General features: G+C 55.6%; 6 protein-coding genes across 6 annotated transcripts; 3 read left to right on the forward strand and 3 right to left on the reverse strand.

The window, feature by feature from the left end:
- Window positions 1-3,360: 3,360 nt before the first annotated feature.
- On the forward strand, window positions 3,361-4,614 carry CDEST_03468 (uncharacterized protein; the record flags this gene model as incomplete). The annotated part of the gene is made up of 1 exon (XM_062919627.1): window positions 3,361-4,614. The coding sequence occupies one exon, from the start codon at window positions 3,361-3,363 to the stop codon at window positions 4,612-4,614; it is 1,254 nt and encodes a 417-aa protein (XP_062775678.1).
- A 277-nt stretch (window positions 4,615-4,891) lies between these two features.
- On the forward strand, window positions 4,892-6,744 carry CDEST_03469 (uncharacterized protein). Its single transcript, XM_062919628.1, has one exon. It carries the CDS (start codon window positions 5,315-5,317, stop codon window positions 6,173-6,175), a length of 861 nt encoding a protein of 286 aa, XP_062775679.1. The 5' UTR covers window positions 4,892-5,314; the 3' UTR covers window positions 6,176-6,744.
- A 1,178-nt stretch (window positions 6,745-7,922) lies between these two features.
- On the reverse strand, window positions 7,923-11,054 carry CDEST_03470 (Putative translation initiation factor 2A, translation initiation factor, beta propellor). Its single transcript, XM_062919629.1, has 2 exons — window positions 9,772-11,054; window positions 7,923-9,704 (listed from the first exon to the last, which is right to left on the reverse strand). Exons 1-2 carry the CDS (start codon window positions 10,357-10,359, stop codon window positions 8,214-8,216), a joined length of 2,079 nt encoding a protein of 692 aa, XP_062775680.1. The 5' UTR covers window positions 10,360-11,054; the 3' UTR covers window positions 7,923-8,213.
- Window positions 11,055-12,135: 1,081 nt separating this feature from the next.
- CDEST_03471 (uncharacterized protein) lies at window positions 12,136-14,321 on the reverse strand (the record flags this gene model as incomplete). The annotated part of the gene is made up of 6 exons (XM_062919630.1): window positions 12,136-13,210; window positions 13,277-13,755; window positions 13,823-13,890; window positions 13,948-13,984; window positions 14,045-14,064; window positions 14,126-14,321. 6 exons carry the CDS (start codon window positions 14,319-14,321, stop codon window positions 12,772-12,774), a joined length of 1,239 nt encoding a protein of 412 aa, XP_062775681.1. The 3' UTR covers window positions 12,136-12,771.
- A 1,624-nt stretch (window positions 14,322-15,945) lies between these two features.
- Window positions 15,946-17,922, reverse strand: CDEST_03472 (Putative RNA polymerase II-associated protein RPAP1/Rba50). The gene has a single exon (XM_062919631.1). The coding sequence runs from the start codon at window positions 17,839-17,841 to the stop codon at window positions 16,555-16,557; it is 1,287 nt and encodes a 428-aa protein (XP_062775682.1). The 5' UTR covers window positions 17,842-17,922; the 3' UTR covers window positions 15,946-16,554.
- Window positions 17,923-20,336: 2,414 nt separating this feature from the next.
- CDEST_03473 (uncharacterized protein) lies at window positions 20,337-23,589 on the forward strand. The gene is made up of 2 exons (XM_062919632.1): window positions 20,337-23,209; window positions 23,264-23,589. The coding sequence occupies exons 1-2, from the start codon at window positions 21,642-21,644 to the stop codon at window positions 23,562-23,564; spliced, it is 1,869 nt and encodes a 622-aa protein (XP_062775683.1). The 5' UTR covers window positions 20,337-21,641; the 3' UTR covers window positions 23,565-23,589.
- Window positions 23,590-24,401: the final 812 nt, after the last annotated feature.

Consider the following 24,401-nt stretch of genomic DNA (forward strand, 5'->3'; position numbering starts at 1 on the left):
GTGCCAGCGTCGTCGTCATCTTCGTGGGGTTTGCCAGCCTCACTTGCGCCCGTCGTTGCGGTTCGATGAGGTCATTCGCCGCCGAGGTAAATCGGCGGGAACTGTCAGGCCCCGTGGTATACATACTTAAGTACACATCATTACGGATACAGGTGTAAGCGGCTTGACTGCAAAATCCCGAGAGTCACTAGGGACCCAGAGCTCATGGGACCAAACAGCCCAATAACCAACATCGTAACCGGTGCGGCTGGACCTCATTTTCCCCAAGGGCAGAGTGGTAACCTATAGAAGCCTACCTATGTCTAACTACCTAATTAATATACCTAGCTACCTACCCAAGGTTCCTTTTTTCCATAAGGGCCTGTAACAACCGTAGCCTTTAGGGCCTACAGTGATTGTAGGCTAAAGTTTTATCCAGCAGTACAGGTACATCTGCAACTAAGGCATGTACCTATACACACGCATTTACGTGTCTACAAGGGTTAAGGTTATTAGCCTAACCTTGCAGGTTACCGAGCACAACAATTAACTTTATCACAGACCATAAAAAAGGCTCTAAAGGCCTGTCCTGTATCTAGGTTTAGCAGTCTGCTTTAGTGTCTTAGGCATATCTGATGCAGTGCGGAGTAAGAATCGGTCGATGGCCCGGGCTTAAGTGAGGCCCATTCGCACCCGATGGGACAGGCAGGGTTGAGACGCGTCTCTTCTCCATAAAGCCAGCACGGAGGAAGACCGCCTAAGCCATACAATAATGCGTGTAGGAATGCTCTGTACAGATTGCTGTGTTTGATGAAGGGTCCCTCCTTATAGCTACTCGACTATTTGTGCCATAAAGGGTCTCTCGTTGCGGGCTGGAGGGGACACGGCTGAAATAAAGACAAGACGGTACGCTGCGCTGGTTGGAATGGTACTGTACCCCGGAACGACCTCCGGGTTGCGGGTGGCTGACGCAGCTAACATACTGAAGCGACGACCCCAACAATTTCGAGTCGGGCAATTCCAAAGTAAAGCCCGCCGTTCACACAAGAGTTCGTGTTTGTTTACACATGTGCGAAGCAATCCTAGCTTAAACCTCGAAAGAGCATTCTGGGTCACAGGTGGTGCCAGCCGACATCCACCAGCTTACTGACCACCCCATGAACCCTTCGCCTCTTCTTCCTCAATGCAGCATCGCCGACTTCTTCGCCAGTTCTAGCCATGCACATCCTGCTAATTAATGCTAATAGAAGAGATTGACGCGCTCAACCCATGACTCCTTGCGGGACCCCGGCATGCTATTCCATCAAGCTGATGTGAGCCATGCCACAATTGTCGGATTCATCCTTTGCAGTCGAACGGCGACCGTCTTCTCCCTACCGATAAACTGGCCCCGGACAGCGCCCTGATCATCGGCCACAAGAGTTTATGATACCCGGGTACCACCCTGACGAACACCTCTGGAAGGAAATTTCCCGGCATCGACGCCCGCACGAGAAGCACTTTCCTTCCTTAACGAGTCCGACATCGGCGGGTCATGCTTCGACATCGGCGGCGGCTTTCATATTGTCATTGGCATCACCGTGGTGAACCCCGCCGGCTTGGCCATGCCAGCGTTCCCGCTTTCTCTTTCTTCGTCACCAGGACATTCGAGGTCGTCGGGATCAGGTCGATGAGAGTGAGCAGAATGGGGGCCGATAGTGAAGAGTGAAGTGTTTTGCCGGCACGAGAGGCAGACTTGCTTCGAAAACAGACAACAGCAGCCTGACTTTATCCATGGACTCCCACTTGCGGCCGCATCTATCACGCCAGCCACTGTTCTTATTGAGCAGTTTGTCTTTCCTTCGAACAAACTGCTGCAACAGCGTGGCTGCCCGCATTCAATGAGCCCGCCGATCCCCGCTTCCACCCTCTTCAACTAGGCATCAGCTGTTCTATTGTCCCACAACTGCTTGATAACAACACTTTCTTCTTGACTCGGTCACGACGCGACTCCTCCTCGACTCTGGCCTGGTCTTAGCCAGCCCTCTGACGCCCTGGTCCGCCATCGCACTATTCCACCGCCTGCCTCCCCTCCACCAAAGACGGCCTCGTTGGCCCAGCCGACTGCAAGCGTTGGGTCGAGAGCAGTCCTTGGGCTGCCTGCAAAGACTTCATCGTCATGTACCACATGTACCTCGGCGACTTTTTCAAGACGGACCCTTAGGTCGAGATTGAATGCTACGCCTTCCAGCCCAAAGTCCAGTACTGTGTTCTTCTGAGACCGTTGTCCGCCACTGTCCACTTCTGACCCCAAAAATGTCTACACTTACATCAATGCGTAATGAGTATAGCTGTTCTCAGGTGCTTGCTTACAACCCAAAAGGTGATTGAGGAAGCCAGCTTTGAACCCCTGAAAACTCCTCGTCATTTCGCCCTTCAGTCTGAATCCCTCACAACCTCGGTCCTCGACACCAAATGCTGTTATTTTTACGGTAATTCCATGAAAAGCTTTGCCATGCCATTAGAATGAAGACTGAGCTATCTTCTGGAGATGATCCAGTCCAACGCTGGGGCTTTCGGTCCAGGTAGCGTGTTGGTCTCGCACTTACTGAATGGCTTGTACTGGTTTGTCGACGACGACGACGACGAAGATGAACGAAACTACGTGCGAGAAATGACAGACTTATGAGTGCAAGTCTTCGAGAGCGGAGCAACGTTAGCGGTTACCACCAGGACCGAACTGAGTACTGCTTTATGATCAGCTGCATGGAAAGCGGACGGCATCTTGAATTTTCCAGCGGGTATGGTTGTATTTGTTATAACACAGGCTCGAAAGGGCACATTGAGTTGATTCCGAGTTACTAACGATATTGCTCGCTATGTTACTCGCTGAGGCCGAGGTGAAGTCACACCTGAGCTAAGGCGGCCCTTCCCCTCCCCCTCCCCAACCAGGATGGAAGGTCCCAATGAAGGGATTTTCGCTCCTTCTCGAAAACGCTAAAAAAAGACTCGGGAGAATTCTCTATTACGGGATTGATATTCCTCATATTTCTGGAGAACTTCAGTTGTTTCTTTACAAAGTTCCACTGGCTCAACTCTCGATAGAGTCCCTGTCCTTCCGGGGGGGGTTTCTTTTCTTTTCTTTTTTTCGAGCAGCCTCACTTCAAGCAGTATCAAGCACTCTTTCATACCGACAAATTCTTTTCACCTCTACGTCGAGTAGCACAGCTACTTGACTGTGTATAGTTCGGCTCTCTCACTTATTGGCTACGATCTCGATAGCTATCGTCTACGGCGACAGGCGACATGTCTCGACGCCCTTGACGACTTACCCCCATCGCGAAGTGGGTTTCTCGTGTCAGGAAAGCTCAAAACTATATGGCTGGCTGACCTTCAATCAGAATGGTATCTGACCTCACCAAAAGAGGTCGCTCTTCTCCGGACGATCGACTCGCTTTTCTGGCTCTGACATACACCATCGATCAGTGGAGCTACCAGATTCCTCACCTAGCAGACAAGTTACTGGAAGACAGAGATCAGCAACTTCTGTCCGAATTATACGTCGCTCACTTGATGCCCGCCGCACGCTCTTTCTGGTGGAATGGTGACAACTACCACAGAGCGATGGATCAGCTTCTCAAAGAAAAATACCCCGTCGTCAAGGTGGTTGCTTGGAAGTCGAGCGGGCCAAAGGCGAGCAATCTTCTCAAGATTTGGCGCGAAGACGCTGCCCTTCTATACACGGACCTCGTCGGACCAGGAAGAGAGGATAATGTTCCCAGCGGTGAAGCAGACCAGGAGGTCGAAGAAGAGACGGATGTCATTTTGGAAGTTTCCCAGAGTCATGCTGCAGAGCTTGACGAAGTCGAGTCCGATGAGGAGGTAAAAAAGTGCACAAGTCCCAACATCAAGAGAAAAGCCAGCAAAACACTCGGCCGGGTAGAAACGTCAAAGAAAGCCAGAGCGCGCTCCGTATACGACCAGGAAAGCTCTGAGGACGATATCTTCGAGATTCGTCATCGGCCCAAGATGAGACCAACGTTTTCCACGCCCAGACCAGTGGCCACTGCCCTGATGACGCCACCTCAGAGCAGCAAGTCCACTCTCACAATTGTCGTCGACTCAGACAGTGAAAATGAGGACCTAGCTGCCACGAGCCGGCTTAAGACTGACCGCTCCGTGTACGACGAGGAGAGCTCTGAAGACGACATCTTCGAGATTCGTCATCGGCCCAAGATGAGACCGATGTTTTCGACGCCCAGACCAGCGGCCACTGCTCTAAAGACGCTACCTCAGAGCGGCGAGTCCACTCTCACAATTGTCATCGCCTCAGACAGTGAGGATGAGGACCTAGCCGCCACCACAAGCCGACCCGCGACTGGGCAGCCAGATGGTCCTGTCGCCGCCTCCGATCCGGCACCGCTCAGCCTCACACCTGTCCAGACCGTGGCATCAATCGAGCCTGCCGAAGAACTGACCCAAAAACACAACTGTTTGACGGCAATCCGGGAGACTATTGACCGTGTTGCCGAGTCTTGCGACACATTTTTGCCCCAGGAGCGGAGCGAGGCGAGTCGCCAACTCAAGAAGTTGGAGTTGAAATTGGAGAGACTGGGCAAGACGGCCAAGGGGTTGAGGGAAGCAATTGGGTCTTGAAGGAGCAGCTTTGCGCACTCCTGGTTGACGACAAGGAGGACGACGAGGGCATTCAAAGAAGGGTTCGAAGCAGGGGATTTGGCGGAGAAACGTCGTTACAGACAGTCGCCACAGAAACTGTACTAATGTCCTCCAGCCTACCGACCGTCGATCAGAGAGCAATCTCCGATGTTATCGATCCGAATACGGCTCCGGCGCGTTACATAGACTCACATGAATTGGGCAAGCCATCAGTCATCCCAAAAGGATGAAAAGCTGTAACAACCTTTGTATTTAACCTTGATACCTCTCTGACTCCGCGAAGGCTGGGCCATCTACTTAACACCACCTACTCAGAGGAAAACTTCGGGTGTGCTTCAGCGCGAGAGAAAAAGCGAAGGGGCAGGCCTGACTTGCCCGATTCCGCCCACATTTAATGCGCAGCCGTGGTTTCCGACGCCGTCTTGGTCCTCGGGAACGTTTCATCGCATCAATCTGTTGGTGTGCTTAGACCTTTTTGTTTTCATTTGTGTTTCCTTGGCTCTTCCGCCTTTTCCCCAATCAGACAAAGATGTCACACGTAGCCAAGAAACATTCTTTGGCAGCCGAGATCCGCGTGCAGTGAGCAAACAAACGGCAGATAAACGGTGCTGTTTTCTGTTTGTTTCCTCTCTGTCACCAGGTCGAAAATCACATTACTTCTTTCCTCTCGCTAGCAATTATGGCGAGTTCAATCACCACCACCACAACCATGGTGACCAGCCGCAAGAGATCCAATCCTGAAACAGAGGCGAAGCTGAGCTGCGATGCAGAGCCGGCGTCCCTTGTCAACTTCATTGATACCCCGCCAAGCCCCGCTGATGTGATCACACTACCCAAGGACGACGACGACCTCGAGGCTCTGATTGGGAAGCTCGGCGCCCTGGCGGACGTCGTCTCCCGCAACCGCAGCCTCGCTTTGTGGACGGGGTTCGCGGCGACGCCCAACCCCAAGAGGGACCCGATCGATATCGCCAAGGCGGAGGCCGACCCCCGGGAGCTCGAAATGTTCGCCACGTTCGACCGCAACGGCCGCCGGCTACCGGAGTCGTCCGCGGCGCAGTTCGACATCGCGAGGGACGTCAAGCCGCTGGTTCGGGAGAACGTCAAGACGGCGGCGCGGTACGAGGACATGGCGTCGTGTGTCGACGAGGTCTTCGGTACCCGCGGCGCCACCAAGGAGAACGTTTGCTGGATCGTCGAGAACATGGAGGCCGTGCTGCCGCTCGTCAAGTTCCACCTGCGCGTCAAGCGCGCACGGCGGAACCTCTCGGGCGGGCTGGAGACCCTGACGAGCAACGAGCTGGCCGAGTACCAGACGGTGCGCAAGATCCGCAGCGTCCTGGGCGTTAGGATGCAGAAGTGCCGCGTTGGGGGCCGCTGTTCCAACAAGAGGTTAAGCGGGTATGACGCCGTGTTGCTGAGACGGCAGAACATCATGTCGTGCCTTGTAAAAGGGCAGCGTGAGAGCCAGATGAGGACGGGGGGCGTGAGGGGGGAGAATGGGCAACTTCGCGTCAAGCGTCAACGGTGCGCGGCATGACAAGATCTCGTACGGTGACTGGAGGCCAGCTGTAGTAGATAACAGTGTCATTACCTGGCCGGCCGACAATATATTCGACACTACTTTTTGTGCTTAGCAAACGGCATTGAACATACCACTCTACCCGGGGCAATCCCGTACCTTGTTGTTTCGTCTTGGTGTTTCTACCGAAATGTTCTTGGTCCATCATTTCACTCTGGAAGATGTTGACGTGGTGCGGATACTTGCTTCATGCTAGCTGTCTGGGCCGCACCACACATCATTCCAGCCCTGGGAGACAGCGCTCACCTCGCACCCAAGTCAGGACAAATCCCATGAGCGGGACGGTCATGGCCGTATGCGCATGCCTCCTGTTAATGACGGCGCCGGCCGTGGACTAGACAGTGAAGACGACGCCACGAAGGAGCCGACGCCCTGGATGGCCAGGGCGAGGTCAAGGCGGATCTCGGAGTGTTTCCGGGTGGCCGCAAATGGCGAAGGATTCCGCACCAGTCTCGAGGGCGGAGACTGAAGGGAGCCGTTAGCTTGCGGCGTGATGGATGGGCGTGAACCGTCATCTTCATACAATAATACCATCGGCGTTGGCAACTCTGGATTGAGACCGAAAACCCGCGAGAGTATTACCCAAAACACGGCCAACCAACTGCAATGGGAGAGGCAGCCACGCCCAGAACCAACCAAGCGCGTGGCCGACAGCACTGCACGTCCTGTATCAATTGAAGCCTTTCCATCCCCAGCCCACGCGGCCTATATGCGTAGATGGGGATTGAACCACCGATCCCGTGGGGTACCAGGTATCCTCCTCGTCCGACATGCCCGGCTCGTCGTTTCGGACCATGACCAGCCGACCCACGAGACCTATTCGATCGATCTCAACCAGCAGTATCCCGCGTGTTTTCCCTTCCTCTTTTCCCTCTCATATCCCATTTATATACGTGTAATCAGCGGGGGAAGGGGGGAGGCAAGAAGAGATAAGGAAAAGCTTGCAAGTCAGAGCACAGACAAACGGTTGACATTGCAAAAAAGGACCGGTCTGGGTGGGGTTGAAAGAAGGATGTGGCCCGTGCCTCTAGTCCTCGGAGGTTACTTTATTTTGAAGTTTGTTCGGTTTCTGGAAGATGTAGCAACCTGTGCTCTGCGATGATCGCATGACAGAGTACCTAGGTGTTCCTCGTGAAAATGTTGCTCTCTCGACTACAAACAAACATTCGTGCTTCTCTTTCTAGGTACGCATGTTCTTCCCTACATCAGAAACCCCCATACCTCAGAGCCTAGGTCCGTCGGCAGAAGAGGGCCCCACAGCTCCGCCGCCAACTCTTGCCGATTCGCCCGAGTCGACGGAGCTCGCTAGCGCACCTCCAGAGAGCCCCGTTCGATACGTGTTTCCTCTTTCACCCGACTCCCATGGTCGAGACGCCCGGTAAGAACAGCCACAAAGTGGCAACTGCTTTTACCGACGTTCCATCCAGGGCGTCAAAATCCAGAATTCTGGCACTACGAAACCGAAAAGAGAGAGTGAATATCCCCCCCCCCCCTTCCCGGCCCACCTTCCATCTCCTCTCCCATCCCACACTCCACAGTCCACACCTGGATCATCGGTTTTGGGATGGCTTCGTCACATTAAAGCCCTTGGACCCCGGATACCCCTGGCCGACCCCAGAGTCTAGGCGTGCAGGATCGTCAATGAGGAGGAGGGTGTTGCCCGTTGGGCTATTCCGCAATCAGCCAAAGAGTGCCCCATCTTAACAAGGCACCTACAAACAAACACACAGCATCAACATAACATCACCCACTGAGCGCAATGGTTTCGATGATGATAGACGCAATGCGTCTTGCAGTTTTCATTTTCCGTCTTTTCCTGATCTTCTCTACAATTGTAATCCAGACACAACTCGTCCAACTGTGAGGCATTTCGAGCATCATACTTGCAGGCTGTAAGCCCGGCAAGTATTGCCCCTTTCGAGATCTCGCTGTTCCTTTCATGGGCCCATTTTCAACATGGTCCTCTTCTATCACCAGAATTAGGGGCCGGCAAGCACTACAGCTCCCTCTCGAGAGCCTCCAGCTCCTTGAGCACGGAGGACTTGGTGCCAATCTTCTTCATCTGGGTGTCCTCGAGCTTCTCGCCACCGGCCAGTCTCATCTCGAGATCCTCAATGGCCCGCACCTTCTTCTGCAGGCTGCGAATCTTCTTGGAATTCGGGTTTTGCGAGGCGTCGGCATCAGCGCCGGCCGCCGGCACGGCCTGCTGGGCTTGCGCGTTCGGCACCTGAGGCGCGCCATTCTGACCCCGGTGCGTGTTGCTCCTGTTACGGGACTGACCGGCACCCGGGTTACGAGAGTGGCTGCGATGTCTGTGATTACCTCCGGCACCGCCACGGCGCTCGGGGCTGCGGCCCTCGTGGCCCGCTCCCGAGCCGAAGTCGCGAGGAGGCGGGGCGAGCGAAGCACCGCCGCCGTTCTGGCCTTCGGGGTTCGCCTCGCCCTCTCTCTTCTTGTTGTTGCGCTTTTTCTTGTTCTTCAACGCCGCCTTTGACAAATTCTCATCGCCATCGGCGGTGTCGGCTCCGGGGATCTTGGAAGCGCCGCTGGAGGCACCTGCAAACTCGGCGCCAGGCACACCACGCCGAGGGCGGCCGAACCCATTAGGTCCGATGGCCGCAGAACCGTTGTTCATGCTGACGTGGGCTGCACCACCCTCATCTTCACGCTTAAAATGAAGCGGGGTGGCAAGACCACGGGCACCAGGGGGGCGGTAAGCTCCCGCAGGCTTGCTAGGGGTCTTGACAGTGCCGAGGTACGTGGCCGCAGAGGCGTGCGGGGTGGGGACCGGGTTCAACGGATCTCCGCCCGCAACCTTGTCGACGGCTTGAGGCCTCCAAACAACGTGGTACAGCTCAACCATGTCCTCATTGTACATGAGGGGACCGCTGGCGTGCCAGATCTTGACGCCATTGTCGACGCGAAGGCGAGGAGAAGTGGTGGCCGTGATGATGTAACGGCTGTCGGGGCTCCACGTGCAGACGCTGGGGTTCCCACTCTCAATGGTGTGCAACTTGCGGAAATCCTTCTCGAGGTCATAGACGTCGATCTGGCCAGCCAGATTACCGAAACCAGCAACGAGGGCGAAGCGTCCCGTGGGCGAAAAGATGATGGTGTTGCGAGGGCCCAGGGGGAACGAGTGGGTAGCGACGGCTCGGTGGTTGAAGATGGTAGTCTTGGCGGGCATGTATCCGTAAACAACACCGAACTCCTTGGAGTTCGGGGACCAGGTGACGTCGTGGATGGGGCCCTCCTTGTCGAGACTGACGCGGGCGTCGAAGGAGCCGTTGACGCTCAGCAGGTAGAGCGTAGTCTCGCCGTAGTAACTCTTGTTGGACTTGTCGACGTCGGTCTGGGCCAGCACAAGGATGCTGGTGCCCAGGTTGTTCCACTTGAGCTGGACCTTGTCGCCCTTGAAGAAGGTCTTTTGAGAGATGGGCGAGGTGAACTGAGGCACGTTGTAGACCTTGACGGCGGCAGGTTGTCCCTATAACTTCAACGTTAGCATGCCGGATTTCCAGCAGCAGTATCCGAAGGGGCTTCTGGGCACTTACCTTGCGCTCGGGGATGAAGACGGCAACAGAGTGGGAGCGGCCGGGTGCCAGGGCGAAGTCGGCGACACCCTCAACCCTCAACTTGTTCCACACGGTGCCCAGGTCGTGACTCTCGTAGAACTGGACTTCGTTGGTGACCTGGCGGGCACAAAACTTCTCGTCGGCTGTGTACTGAAGGTTCCAGCCTCCCTGAGACTTCTGAACGTACTTGCCCAGGGGCACCTTGTCGGCGCCGGCCACACCGTCCTCGACAGTGCGCCAGACCTTCAAGTTCTTGGTCGCATCACCGTTCTCGTCCTTGGCAGGGCGCTCCCAAGTCACGAGAAAGGTACCGAGGGGAGAAAAGCCGAGCTCGTAGACATTGAGGATGGGGAGGGCAAGAACCTGCTGGCCGTTGGAGGCGTCGACAACCGTAACGACTTCGGGGCTCGCCCAGGCAAAGTAGCGGCCACAGGGCGAGTATGTACAACACCGGAGGTTCCCTTCGGGCTTGGTGAACCCAGCGAGAGGCTGATAGGTCGGGGCAGCATCAAACAGGCCGATGCCCTTCTGGGTTCGGTAGGCAAACTGCAACTGCGAGGACGCCATGACTAGTCAAAGTCACAGTGTGATATCGTGCTGAGAGCAAATCTGCCGTTCGGAAGGAATGACGTTCTTAGGGATGGAATTGATGGTTCTTCTTCAATGGGTTCAGAGATGAGAGGTCGTCGTCGAGGTCGAGTCGGGGTCGTCGAGGCAGGACGCACAAAGGCAGAGGAAGTGGCTCGATGGTGGAGTGGAACAGGAAACGTGGGGTGAGTATCCTGGAGTAGGCTATTCCGGCGATGTCCTGTTTTTGTTGGCAGCAAAGGAGGCTTTGTTGATCTACTTGGTCTTGACTGGCGATCGAGCGAAACAAGAAGTACTGCTTCTTGGTCTGATGTCCTGACAATGTCGAGTGCAATACTGTGGAATATACGGCAGCGCTGGCGTCGGGTCGGCTTGGAATAGGTCGACAGATGACGTGTGAATGGGTGGTCGATGGCTGACGGGATCCGGAATCGGGATGCAAACACACACGTGCGGCGGTCGACAAGGACGCGGAGCAGAGACAGAGACAAACGACGGGAACGATGACTGTCTGAGGGCGGGGAGGACCTGAGCCGTTGGGCTATAGGGGGGGAGAGAGCCAAGGAAGAAAAATAGGGAAGAACGTGAGGAGGAGGAGAAAGGGAACGGGAGGAGAGGCACCCTGAGGGGGGGAATTGACGTGCAACGGTGCGTGTTGTTGTGTGGGCTGGAGGAGAGGAAAGGAAGGGAAGAGAAGGGGAGTATCGATTTTTCGACATAAAACCGAACTCGCCCACATATGGTTGGGTGTGCTGTCTGTGTGCGCAGGTTCGGCCGAATATTTTTTTTTCTTTTTCTTTTTTTCTTTCTCTCTTTCGCTCTGGCTGCTTTCCCGCCCAGCCAGTCCCGTCAGCCTGTTTTTTGCGTACCGGGCTCGCCTTGGCTGGCGACTGGCACACCCCGGCCACTTTTTCTGCCCGAGTTCACCTCGCCTTACTACCTAGGTACCTTGCCTAGTACCTATGTACAGGGCAATTTGGGGCTTTGTGGCAGCGCTGGGGTCCCAGGCTACTCCGCTGTGCAGCGGCTTTTGGCCAGCGACACACCGCACGGAAAGCAGGTACGTATCTAACAATCTGACATCACCCTACCGGATGGGAACCTAATGCGGTGTGTGGATTATGTAACACACTAGCCGGGCGCATCCCACCTCGCGAATCCCACAAGATTCATACCATGTCGCTTCTTTATTGATGTTGCCGATTGTTCAATAAGTCAATTGGTATGGTTATGAAAGACGTGCTGGAAGTTATTGGAGGGAGATTCTCGCTACCTTACACAAGGCTCATTTGCTTAGAAATGACAAGTCTGCCAACTTGACAGAGGCAAACATGGCAAACAAGGCACGACGCACTTAACACGATAACTAGCTACCTAGCTGGACAGTCTTCCCCCTTTGCGTGCGCTGTCCTGAGCTGCGGCCAATCACATGCTTTCCATCCGCTTCTGGCGTGGGCAAAGACAGGCGCAGAAGCACTTGCGCAGGGCTTGCATGCTGCGAGACTGAGACCTCCAGTTGCTGTCTCGTGGGCCGTTGCCATATCAATTCTGCATTGTCAGCAATGTCTGTCTTACTCATTGCTTCCTCACATCATCGATTGGTTGCTTCACTGTGTCGTCACCTGTCCACGACTCGTCCATCCCCTGACCTCCACAGCACGACACAGTGTCTTTCGTCTTTTCTCTCTTCACATATTCTGCTCATTTCTAACCAGCCCAAATCGGACTCTCAACACAAGATATTACAGTAGCTCTTCGTGGCAACTACATTCCCCAGCCGCCACGGCATTCGGCTGAAATCCGTCCTACTTCTTCCTCCTTTTTCTCGCATGAGCGCGACGGGGATTACGGCCCGCCGATTTTTTATATCCCTCCCTTCAATGCTTTGGCTGAGGAGATCCCTCCAAACCTGCTTACCCCATCGCAAAACAGCCTGAATGCTTATCCTTGGCTGCCAAGATAGCAGCCCTCACGGAGCACTCATCGCTGCAGCTTCACTGCCGATGTTCCTATAGCACGGATCGCCCTGCACAGAGCAAGACCGAACCCGACCCGGGTATACTGCCCAGTGGCTGTCACAACGGCAGTCGCAATGGCTCTTGCAACATCGTTGTGACGTTGCCCGTCCTGCCCACCACTCTCGACTGGCCTCAAATGCTACCGGCAGGACAACCCTAGAGAATCGATTTTGCCCGGGACTGCTGTCGGGACTGGGAACGGCTGTTGCGATTACCATTACAGGGATGGCTCCGATGCCTTATCGTCCCCCTGACTGGCGATGTTCGCTGTGTTGGTTTCAACCAACAACTGATTCGACTAAAGTCCGCGTGAACTGCAATCCCGTTGAGTTAACGGCACAAACGGCAGCCAGCCGTCGTCATGAAGTCGTCGTCATGGAAGCTCATCAACTTTAAAGGGACTGCTCCGCCTGATGACAGGCAGCGGGATCAGCTGACTCTGGCTACGGCCTCCCCTTTCTCTCGGTACCGGCTCTCCGGGATGAGGCTCAGGGTACGGCACCGATAACGTTGCGAGTTCTACGTCATAATCTAATCGATGGGGCTCGCCCCTCTCTGACTCGGGAGTCGCAGCAAGCACGGCATTCGAGTCGACGCTTCGCAGCCTCGTCCTATTCCCAGTCGCCAACCTGGACCCGCAGCCCATGCCCCAGGTTGACAAAGATTGGACATGTCTCTTGGAGACTGCTTTCCACCATGGTATTCGCTCCTGAGAGGTGGTGGAAGACCCTCTGCGGGCAGTGCGTTGCTCATGGAGGTAGTTGATCGAGGGCACGCAAGCGCACACTATGCCGATGGCGAGCTCTCCCGTTCTGTTGCAATGATGTCAGTTATGTTCGTTGGGCGGAAGCTCACAGCATAGGCCGCAAGGGACTTACGTCGTCCAGTCGACCGGAATAAACTCAACGGTTGGGTCCTTGGAATCGTCTAATCGTTCTATTACCAGGAACAACCTGTAGATTGTCACCGCGACAGCCACACCGCCTGCCCCCAAAAGTCCTATTATCTTGATCTTCTTGATCGTCGAAACTTTCAGCTTCCACGTCAGAACGACAGGGACGACGAGGATGATCAAATCGGAAGTTATGGAGAGACTGCTATCGTATGTGAAGAGCTTCGATTGGTTGATGCATTTGAAGTTGGGTGTCGACGGGTCCCAAAAGGCTCGTACAGGAATGCAAACAGCAGCCTTGGCCACTTCCGCCGGGATGTAGCAAAGAAGAAAGAATAGCAAAAGACCGTGGAGCGTTCGGGCGACGGTCTTGTTGACGGAGAAGACTCGTATCGTGAGGAGTAAGATGGCGGACTTGGTGAAAAAAGCTGCCGGCGAATAAAACAGGGAGCCGATATAAAGCCACTGCAGTCGATCGATTCAGTACGGTGGGTGTCCGTCTTCCAGCACTTTCGAGAAGGGTTCACGGTACCTTTTGGATCTCCACGAAATTACTCGCAGTGATTTCCCAGATATGGAATCCTTCACCGAAACGAAGCTCTGCTAGCATCGTCAGCGGATCAACTCTTTGCACCACTTCCTGGAGTGGAGACGTACTCAGGAAAACGGACGTGTTGAGCATCACGGTGAAGATCTAGAGGTCAGGTCAGGATCCGATGCCAAAGGTCGGGCGCCGTCGTCACAGGGGGCTCACCCATCCAACTAGACAACTCCCTGTTCCCTCGTGTTAGTCCATACCCACTCAGGGAAAAGAACGTCTGCGCCCAAAACCTACAGTCTTCCAATCGGAATTTTCCGTTAGCCCACAGCTTCACGTAAACGCGTATGGCGAAAAAAACCACCACGATGGTCTGGATGAAGCACATGTACACCAGGTGGAGTACGTGGCCGGCGTCGCGTGGGTTGTTGAAGTCGGGCGTTTCCCCGAGAGGCGGCGGCGCCGCACCGATCGGACCTGTGGGGCTGCTCATCACTGCTCAATCCGGCCCATGACGGAATGCTGCGAGTAGACATTGATGTGTTCTCGGGTGTTGCGAGCAGCCCAAACAGCAAAAGTGCTCGTTTATTGGGGGCGAAGTGTTGCAAAGACGGTGCAATGAAGGACGAACGGGTTTGTGCTCATGATGGGGAGGGTATACGGGATCCAGTGGGATAAAGAAGGACCATAGGCGACCACCCCTCCCCCTCAACACGTGCAGCAGCAGGGTAGGCTCGGAGGGGCAAAGCCTGTTGGACAATGGCATCTCAGGGTTGAGTTTCGAAAGAGTTGGCGATGGTACAGGGAAGGTATGGGATGCGGGAGACACGAGCACGACGAGCACGACGAGTATACCCTAGCGACAAAACCCAGGGCTCTCGAGTTCTGTCGGGCTAAGGCGGGGGTGCCGATCCAACCAGGCGTTCTCGAGGCGGCATAAGGACGTCTCCGCGTGCAATATCCCGGGCGCTATTGGCCAATCCGGGGCACAAGCGGGAATAATCTCGTCTCATGGTCGATAGCAGTGAGTGGCCGTCTGAGTCAATGTCGAGAGCTTCTGGAACAACGATGAAGTCTATCCACGGACGGACCCGGTGCGGACGAGGGACGCCCATGCCGCACCTGGCGAGCAACCGCGTATACCAATCGACCGATTGACTGTCTGATTATTGGCTGGCAGACAATTCTAGGTTCGGTCAAAAGAACAGGAAAGGGAAGTTGGATGGATGTTGTGTGTTTGTCTTAGCCCCCCCCCCCTCAGTTCCACGATCCCAGCATGGTGGCCACTCCAGTTGCATCGATACGAGCCCAGCAGTTCGGTTCGACACAGTTTCAATGCACAGAAAGCTACGAGAGTTATAGCGATGGCTACCCGCCCGTTCGGCTCCGTGCTGAGAGCCGCATGACATGGAGCAGCCGGGGGAAGTTATCGGTCGACATCTACCAGGGCTCCTCGTCTCCAGCGAAGGTTCAGGCAAGGTGTCGCCGCGCCAGGCTGTTGGTAAAAGTTTCGACCTTGACCACACTTTTTTTGCATTGTTTCGTCGCCCGTGACTGGTATAATGTGTATGTGGGTGGGTATGTGTGGGTGTGTGTGAGTGTGTCTGTGTGCCACAACGCCGTTGTCGGGCAAACGTGTCGATCTGGGGTTCCAGACGACGCGATGGGTATCACAACGTTTATTTTTTCTTCCAGAAGTTTTTCAGGCCGAAATCAGCCCACTGTGGCTGTCAAGAACCATCGCACACGCCTACTTGGGCATGGCCGACAATTCTAAAGTATCCACCCGTCAGGGTGGATGTGTTTGTTTAGTTTGAGGTTCGCGGCAGGTTCATTGGGGATGAGCGCGGGTACGCATCTGGACGGAGCGCAGCGTGCGCTTGCGTACGCCCTAGTCCATAGGCTTACGGTTCCCTAAGGCTGGACATATATGTATTCTTTTTGGGCGCTTGTTACGTTCCGGTGGGTTCACACGTATATTGATGCTTTTGTATGGAGAGCTGTGACAAGAGGGAAGGGAGCGAGCGCTGCTACGCTTCTCCGCTACTTGAAGCCGCCATGACCGATATCGAGAGCCAGGATGTCTAATGTTTCGGTGGTGTCAATGTTTCGGCCCTGAGAAAGTAAAGCGATAGTTGTCTTTGTTGTTGTGTTTAGTACTTATAGAGACTTTTGAACTCGGGTCTCGGGTCCCACTGGCCAGCTATTTGAGCATTGATACCTCCTACCTGCGGCCGTTCATCATCTGACGACTTGTTCTTAGTTGCGCCGGAGTCAGCCACCGCACCTGCTCCGTCCAATCGACTGCCCAGAGCATCATCCGGAGCCTGGGAAGTCTCCGAGCGATGCTCGGCCGAGGTAGACTCAAGCTTTTTTTTTGTTGAAATGGCGTCGCAGAGTTTTCCAACGTTAGAATAGAGCTCACGAATCAGAGGTATTACGGACGCTGCGGCCCTACCCCGGTTCTACTGGCTTGGTTCCGATTCAGCTGCTCGGTTGCCCGGCATCTGGGTCACCTCTCGGAACTTGGAGGACATCCCTTCTTGGGGCGGGGATGAAGGCGGTTCTTTACGCTCTCTGGGGCGCATAAGTCATGGATCTTGTAGCTTTGGTATCGAATGTTGTTGGCTTCTCTGCTGTCCACCAACTGGTCCCTCCCGCCCCCCCCCCCCCCCGCAGTCTTATCTCGCAGAGACGGTTACGCAAACGTAGCAGCTCCTCCGTCGTTACCTCCCAGACCACTGCTCTCTCCAGCCGCCCTTCTCAAACAGCCAAAGCGCTTCCGTCGCATACGCGCGGCTGCCTCTGTGGCCGCCCTCGACGATGGCTGCCTCTGACAGGCTTTCCAGCACCCTTCCCTCCTGAATGCTGCTCCAGATGCCCCTCGCCAGGCTGTCCTCCTCGCCGTTGCCCCACTCGCCCTTTCCCAACCTGTACAGTATCCGGCCCAGTGTCTGGAACGCGACGCAGCGCTGCGCCGGAACAGCGCTCCGCGCATAGATGGCCAGCTCTTCGATCGTGTAACCGGCCGCCTCGGGCGCTTGGCCGTGGTGGTGCAGCCCCTTGGACACGGGGATCGACCTGCTCAGCTTGGGCGGAATCAGGCCGCCCTTGAAGTCGAAGCGCAGCGCCGAGATGGGCAGCGAGGGCTGGCCCGGGTAGTAAGGGGACTCACGGTCCGCCGGGCTGTGGGCGGTGGGGATGGGCGCCATCCACGCAAGCTTGCTCGGGTCGGCGGGGAGGTTCGGGAAGAACTTCTCGTGGAGGGTCGCGAGGAAATCCGGGTGGGATGGATCGAGGTCGGGAAGGGCGGGCGGCTGGGGGAAGTGCGTCTTGTCGGGTTGAGAGTTGAGTGGGAAGAGGTCTTCCGGGGGCGCGGAGGGGGGTTTGTCTTCGTTCGCGAGGGGCCGTGGCGAGGGCTCCGAGTCCTCGACCTCGGCAAAGGACACGGATTTCGGAGCCGACTTTGAGGCTGGCCGGGGCTCGGCCTGGGGCTTCGGCGGCGCAGAGGTGTCTTCGATCTTGATCTCTGGCGCCGGAGCCGGCGCCCCTTTGGCCTTGCTATCTTCCGCGGCGGGCGGATCGAAGGGATTCGGACCGTGTTGCTCGTCGATGTTGGCCCTGCCGAGGAGGCGTTGGATGAGCGACGGGTCGAGCGATTCCATCAGTTCCCTCCTCTCCCTCGCGATGTCGTCTGGGCTCATGTCCTCTAGTTTCTGTCGGTTCTCGCGATCGATCCGGCGGCGCTCGGCGGCCTCGAAGGACTTTTGTGAGTCGCCGCCGCCGCCATTCTCGTCTGGTTGCGGTGCCGATATGGAGCTCGTTGCCGCCGCAGTCTGGGCGCCCGTAATGGGCTTGCCCTGTCGCTGCTGCTTGAAGGCGGACACGCGGGTGCGCTTCTTGTGTGCGGGGAAGCCGGTCGGGGCGGCGTCGATGTCGTCGAATACGACGGGGGGCTTCGCGGGTGGCGTCTCCTTTTCGACGATGTCGCCGACTAACATGAGTGTGTTCATTGTTGCAACTTTTGCTGCTGTTGCTGCTGCTATTGTGGTGAAAGCGGTTGGCGTAAGGGTGGACTCTGGAACGTTTTGAGGTGATCACCAATCCGATGGTAGTGGGGGTTCCTTTTTTTTTTCTGCCACTGCGACGAGTTGGGAGTGACGTACCTTTTTGGTTTTCACTGCACCCCGGGGCCCAGGCTGGTTAGACCCCCTGCCTTCTTCGGAACTGCCCGTGCGGTACCCCGACACAAGCTCATTTTCAGATGGGCGCACATCGGGGCCGGGATCATCTCGCCAAGGGGATTGAAATTGCCGCATATCGAAATCTTGGGGCTCGATTCCCAGCGATTTTATCGTGTTCGAACAAAAGTGCCCTTCTTTTCGATTCATCTATTGTCGTCCCTTAACCGGTCGGCACACCAAAGCAAATGGGAATTCAGAGAGCCACAAACGGCTGGACCGACCAGGCTGCGCTAGTGGGAGGCTCGTTGTTGGCTTGTTGGCTTTCGTCCCAAACCCCGACAATGCGCCGTTTTTAGAGTTGTGGCTGACAGACGGGAGCTGAGCCACATCACTTTTTTGCATTAGCGTCGATCGCTCGCGGATTTCCAGAAACCTTTTGGATTGGGCCTTGTTTGATTGACACCGCACTCTCTGGCACTGTAGTTTGCCACCTAGCCTGTACCTGGTCCCAGCGACTAAATAGATGAAACTCGCTGTATTTTGTTTGAGAGCTGGCGATGTGCCCTTTGTGCAGAAAATGCGGTTACACCTTTCCAACACATCCTATTCTGCCGAGTCAGTAATGCTGCGTATGTCTCTTTCCCGACAAGAAATTGACTCTACCAAACGGGCTAGACGATCCGAAGGAATTTCGGCTGAAGATGCAAATGTCCCCTTTTCCCCTACTTGTCGTTTTTCCTCCGCCAACCATCCCATCAAACCATTGTCGTCTGTGTCTAGCTGATGGAAAGAATGTTGGTACGGATAAAAGAAAGACTTTTGCACGTTCTTTTGCATTCGTGGCGTGTTGCAGATTCTGTAACATGTCTTTAAACCCTGGAGCACTAGCAGGATATGTACAAAGTATGTTGCCCAACAAGACCGTCGTCGTCTGTCCTATCGACAGTCCGGATGGGCTCTAGTAAAACGCAGTAAGAACAGGCCTGGTTCCACCACCTGCAAGCCAGGAAGGGGGGCATCAATCCGAAGATGTCCGGTATCAATCATGACTGAGACTTCCACCCAGCCCATCAATGAGGCTCGTTGACCAACATATACATTACCTTCACCATGACCCGCCAGCACAACACATGCAGCAAGGGCAGCAAGGGAATTAAAACATGCGTTGCGCCGTCGTTATTTGTTCTCATCCCCTAGTGACAGTGGGGGAAAGAGATCTGGGCCGGTGCATGCGCCCTGGCCCTCCAGTGTGATCTCCCCTACAACCCCTGGCTTTTCCCTCCAAGTCCCTCTCGTCCCTCTGTTTTGGGCTCGGCATGGTTTGCACAAGATCCTTGTAGCAGGCGCGGTTATCTGGGACGCTAGAGCGGAAATGGAAGCCGGACGTGGTTCAACGTCAGACGCGCAGAACCCATGGATGGCCCACTTCCAGCGTCGCACCTCACTCGCATTGGCAGAAAAGGAAGCGTGGCACATCCGTTATGTACCCGGTACCTGCGCCCGGACCCGTGTTTCTCTTTTTCTGCTTGGTGACCCCTCTCAGCTCCGACCTCTGGACATGCCACCAGACTACCCAGGTAACCTATCACCCTATCACCCAGGTACCTACCGGTGCTGCAGCACGCAGTGTTCCCCTTTCCCTATTGCTTGTTGATGGGAAATTCCACGACCCCTTCTTTTCCCTCCTTTCCCCACGGCTCGGCTCCTGCTCACCCCTCCTCTCCTGGCGCGGCTGCATACCTCTGGACTGGATGAGGTACCTTCGACCCCCTCGCATCCCCGTAGCGCCGCCACCTTGCTACTCCACGTCTTCTCAATTGATATTACCGCATCCATCCGGGACAACACCGCGGAGCACACGCATACCTGCCGCGGCAAGAGCCCGTCCCGTCGCATCTCTTCGGTGCGTGCTGGCTGTTGATAGACTGATAGTGGACGACTTGACCCCTTCCCCAAAGTTACCTGCGGAGGAGTTCCTCGCATCGGGCTGGCCGCTCGCCCTACTTCCTTGCCCTGCATGATGATCCGGTCTCTGGCTCTTCTCCGGCTGGCTTTGCCTTGGTGGCTACCTTGGCCCGTGTGTGGTGGTTTACCTACTTTACGTTGACACCTGATGACCTCGTCTTTTGCCCTTGCCATCATGACTGGCACCGACGAGTTAAAGCGGAGAAGTACCAGAGCACCAAAAGCCGCTGACCTCCAAGGGGGGGGCGTGTTCCCATTCCCATCTTGAGGTCGAGTTCCTTGCCAGACCATCCCGTCATCCCGCCCACGTCGTCTTTTCTTTCTGGGTCTGGCCCACGTTTGGAGGTTTACACATTTCACTATGCCGGCCCAGTGTTGATTCCTCTTCCTGCCATCGCTTCTTCGTCTTGGTGTTTCCCCCCTTCCTGCCTCCGCTCCCATTACTGCCGCCGCTGGCCTCCACTTTGGTTGAGTGTCAGTCAGGGTGAGTGAGGTGAGGTCTGCACCTGGCGCTTTTCCTCCGGTCGTCCACTCTTTCATGTTGTTACCATTCCCATTTCCATTCCCCCTCCTTTTCTCAAGCTGCTGCTCCTGCTCCTGTTCCCATTCCCATTCCTTTCCCAGTCAATCAGTCGCTCGCTCTTTTCTTTCCTTCCTGATCTTGGCCGTGCCCACCCCATCTCCCCATTCATTCACCCCCGTTGTTTCCCTCCTTTCCTCCCCTTCCCCTTCCCTCTTTCTCTCCCCCCGTCCACGTTCCTCGTGCTCCTGGTCCTGAGGCCATCTGATCCCATTAACGTGCCCCCCAGCCTAGTCCGAGTCTTTAATTCGGCTGTAGTAATAAAATTTCCCTTGCCTTTCACGCCTGCTGAGGCCATCCACGTCTGCTCGGTGCCCCGTTTTTCTCGTCTTGCGCAGCAGCCAAAATCATTGTTGTTCTCCCCCCAAAAACGTAGCCATCCCCATCTCCTCTTCCGATCGCCCATTTCTCTCCTCCTTTTCCCTTTTCACAACTACCACGACACTGCAAATCCCACTGCAGATACACCCAATCCATCAATTCCGCCATCGCCACCCATCGTCGACATCCTGAAAAGACCATCATTTTGTTCAGCTCATTAAACTGCACTCTTTGACGGTCCCCGGTCCGCGGATTTCCTGCATATCGGCTTTTTTCTCTCCCTCAAAGGTACCAGCGGTCGTCAAAAAAACACGACTTCCGAACCTCCCTTGAGGTTATTCACGAGTTCCCACTCACGACTCCGCACGGCCACACCGCAGGTGACCGGTGCAGCAGCAGCCTCCTTCCTGCCTTAGCCAACCTAGTCCACCTTACATAATTTCGTCTCCCCCCCTCCCAACCCAAATTCAGCCAATCCGACGCTAGAGATACAAACGCACCACAACGCGAACCTGTCTCCCTGTCGGAGCAAAAAGTGAGGTCATTCAGGACGACCTACTGATTCAAGCCGCCGTCCAACCAAAAACCGGCCATTCTTCGATGCACGACATCTTCAGCGGTCTGCGATAGGAAAAAGCTCGGACGAGTTGCACTTGAACTTTTTTTCCGCCTCAAAACTGAGATTTGGTTCAACTGTTCTATCGGTCTTGTTCCCAAGGCTTCTCTCGGAGTGGTGTCTACTGGTGGTGGAGGAGAGCCAGCTATGCGCGACAGCTCCTCGCCTGAACTTTCGTCACCACCTTCCGGCTCAATCTCAGAACCCGGCTCGCCTCTAATCAGCCGACCGAACAACAACATGGACATGGACGAGATCATCGTCGACCCCTCTCAACCACGCTTCGGCGTCCTCACAGGAAACGAGCAACCCCAACCGGAAGTTCGCCTTACGGCCGCCGGCCTCCCGCGCAAGAAGCCCGGTCGCAAGCCTGGCTCTACCGTCAAGCCCAGAAACCCCGATGAGCCGCCTAAAGTTCGCCGGCCGAGAAAGCCTCGCGACCCTAATGCGCCGCCCATTCAGAGGAAGAGGAAGTCGGCACCAGCACAGGATGCCGATGCCGGCTCGGACTCGAAATCTCTCGCAGCTGCAGCCGCCTCGTCTTCAACTCCCCCCCCTCCTAGACAGGCCAAAACCATAGATATTGCTGGTATTACTTCCGAATCTCGGCCTGGCTCTGCCCAGCCCGAACACACAGCGCAGAAAGCGCCCAAGCGAGAGGAACTACCCCGTTCGATGCAGGGCATTTTGAACGCCGAACCAGAGGTCGAGTCGAAGCCGCACAGCGCAGCTCTGCCGACGCGCATGAGTGGACATTACGATCCCATCCGGGGCAGCTATGATCCCGTGAGAGGAATCTTTGGCATCGCGTCTTCGCCGAGACCCACAACTCAGCCCGTCAATCGACCTAGCGCGTCGCCTTCAATTGCCAGTCTTGTCGATCCGCCCGCACAGAACGTAACGTCGCCTTCGGCCCAAACTTACGGCGCTTCAACTCAGTCCCGAACACAAGACAATGCACCTGTCCCCGCCTCGCCACCTTACCCCGCTAGATCGGCTCCTCAACCCATTGCGAAACCACCTGTTCCCGACCCGAAGAAGGCACTCGCTCCCCCGCCGGTGCCCAATGCGAAGACCGATGCTAAGTTAAAGGATGCAGTCTCGACTGCTGGCTCCGTCGCGAGCAAGAAGCCCTCGCCTAAGCAGAAACCACAGAAGTCTGGCATCTCGTCGCCCAAGATCAGTGCGTTGGACGAGCCTCGTGGCGACGTCCTTTCCGATCGATCCATTCTCGACTTTGGCAGGGCTGAGAATGGCAAGGAATACAAGGCGCCAGACATTGTTCTCGACATCCCTATCAAGCCGGGCGACACCAACATATACGTCAACGTGATGCGCATGGCGGAGGAGAAGTATGGCTGGGATGCTCTGCACCCCCGGCTGGCGGAGAAGCGAGACCGCAAAGCGCGTATTGCTGCCGCCTCTGCTGCTCTGGAGAAGACGGCGTCGGGACAAGAATCGGGCGACGAGATGTCGGAGGATTCAGACAAGGAGGCCAGCAACGTGGAGATGGGTGGCATGACCAGCGGTGCTGACGTGCCAGAGAAGCCGAAAAAGAAGAAGCGCAATTTCAAGGAAGACGAGTACGACAAGGACGACGACTTTGTCGACGACTCCGAGCTATTGTGGGAGCAGCAGGCTGCCGCCAGCAGAGATGGATTTTTCGTGTACTCTGGCCCACTGGTGCCCGAGGTCGAGAAGCCCGTAGACACTAGGTTTGTTGCACTTGCATTGGATCTTTTCGTGAACAAAACGCTTACACCATCTAGACCCGATGGACTACCCAAACGTGGTCGCGGTAGCCGAGGCGGTCGCATTGGCGGCCGTGGCGGCACCACTCGCGGCGAAGGCGGCACCGGCCGTGGCGGAGGCCCAGGGTCCAGAGGCGGTCGAGGATCTCGTGGTGGTTCACTCACACGCAAGCCGCGCATCACAAAGTCGGAAAAGGAACAACTCGAGCGTGAGAAAGCCGAACGCCAGCGACAAGCAGAGCTTAGCGCCAAGTCTACGAACGGCTATTCGCTCCAGCCCCAGACACCTTCCTTCGCGGCAGGAATGGCTGGAGCATAGACTGCGTCTACATGGCAACACTCTCTACGACGGCGAGTTAAGCCTTACATCACGAGAAAAGGACAATGCCGAAAGGTGTTATTTGCGGCTCTGTCTGGACGAAACATACAAGTGCGAAGAATTGTTCGGCAATGGAATGTCTTTGAAGTTGCTACCACTGCGACTATAGAGAAGATTGATGAAGAACCATGGTCTCCGAAAGACAAGATGTCATTCGGAGCAGGCGTTGATGGGTCGATACCCGTTTTCTTGGTGATTGACTTTGCTGGCGGGTTGACATGGTTAAGTCCGAGTGGCACTGCTTCGTGGACGGAATGGGACGGCATGGGGGATCCCAGAAGAGCGGCGTTCGGATTTGAAGGATTGATTGATTGTTGGACGGAACGGGACAACGGCCGGATGGCTCCACATGGAGACCACCACCACCTCGGTATTGACAGGAGTTTGCAACTGCGCGATAGAAAGTTTTGCGGATCGTTGATACTTTGAAGTCTAGAGGTATTTCTAGAGAAACCCGCTTCCGAACAAAGTACTATTAATGATGTTTGCCTGTGCCATGCGCGAATGATTTGACGGTTGTGTACGAAATACTGCATGTGCTCGTGTGAGTAGATGTTTCAAGTCGAGCCAACCCTGACCAACGATTGGTGATGACAATGGACCACCAGATGGGTCTGGACTCTGGACCCTTCGTGGTATCAGTATCTGGCATATGGCACCTGGCAACTGGCGGTTGTGGATACGCAGAACGCATGCTTGTATCGAGGCGTAATGTCATTGTGGGGGCGGTATCGGCGTTCACCGCCCCGTAGTCCGCTGGGCTTCAGGCGGCAGAAA

The sequence above is a fragment of the Colletotrichum destructivum genome, chromosome 2 (genome assembly GCF_034447905.1).
Source record: "Colletotrichum destructivum chromosome 2, complete sequence".
Lineage (NCBI taxonomy): Eukaryota > Fungi > Ascomycota > Sordariomycetes > Glomerellales > Glomerellaceae > Colletotrichum > Colletotrichum destructivum.

Bases quoted from the DNA above. Each gene is read 5' to 3' on its own strand.
- CDEST_03469 (XM_062919628.1), top strand. From the start codon at position 5,315: ATGGCGAGTTCAATCACCACCACCACAACCATGGTGACCAGCCGCAAG.
- CDEST_03470 (XM_062919629.1), bottom strand. From the start codon at position 10,359: ATGGCGTCCTCGCAGTTGCAGTTTGCCTACCGAACCCAGAAGGGCATC. The intron at 9,705-9,771 runs GTAAGTGCCCAG...TTGAAGTTATAG, and splicing joins TCTTCATCCCCGAGCGCAAG to GGACAACCTGCCGCCGTCAA.
- CDEST_03472 (XM_062919631.1), bottom strand. From the start codon at position 17,841: ATGAACACACTCATGTTAGTCGGCGACATCGTCGAAAAGGAGACGCCA.
- CDEST_03473 (XM_062919632.1), top strand. From the start codon at position 21,642: ATGCGCGACAGCTCCTCGCCTGAACTTTCGTCACCACCTTCCGGCTCA. The intron at 23,210-23,263 runs GTTTGTTGCACT...TACACCATCTAG, and splicing joins GAGAAGCCCGTAGACACTAG to ACCCGATGGACTACCCAAAC.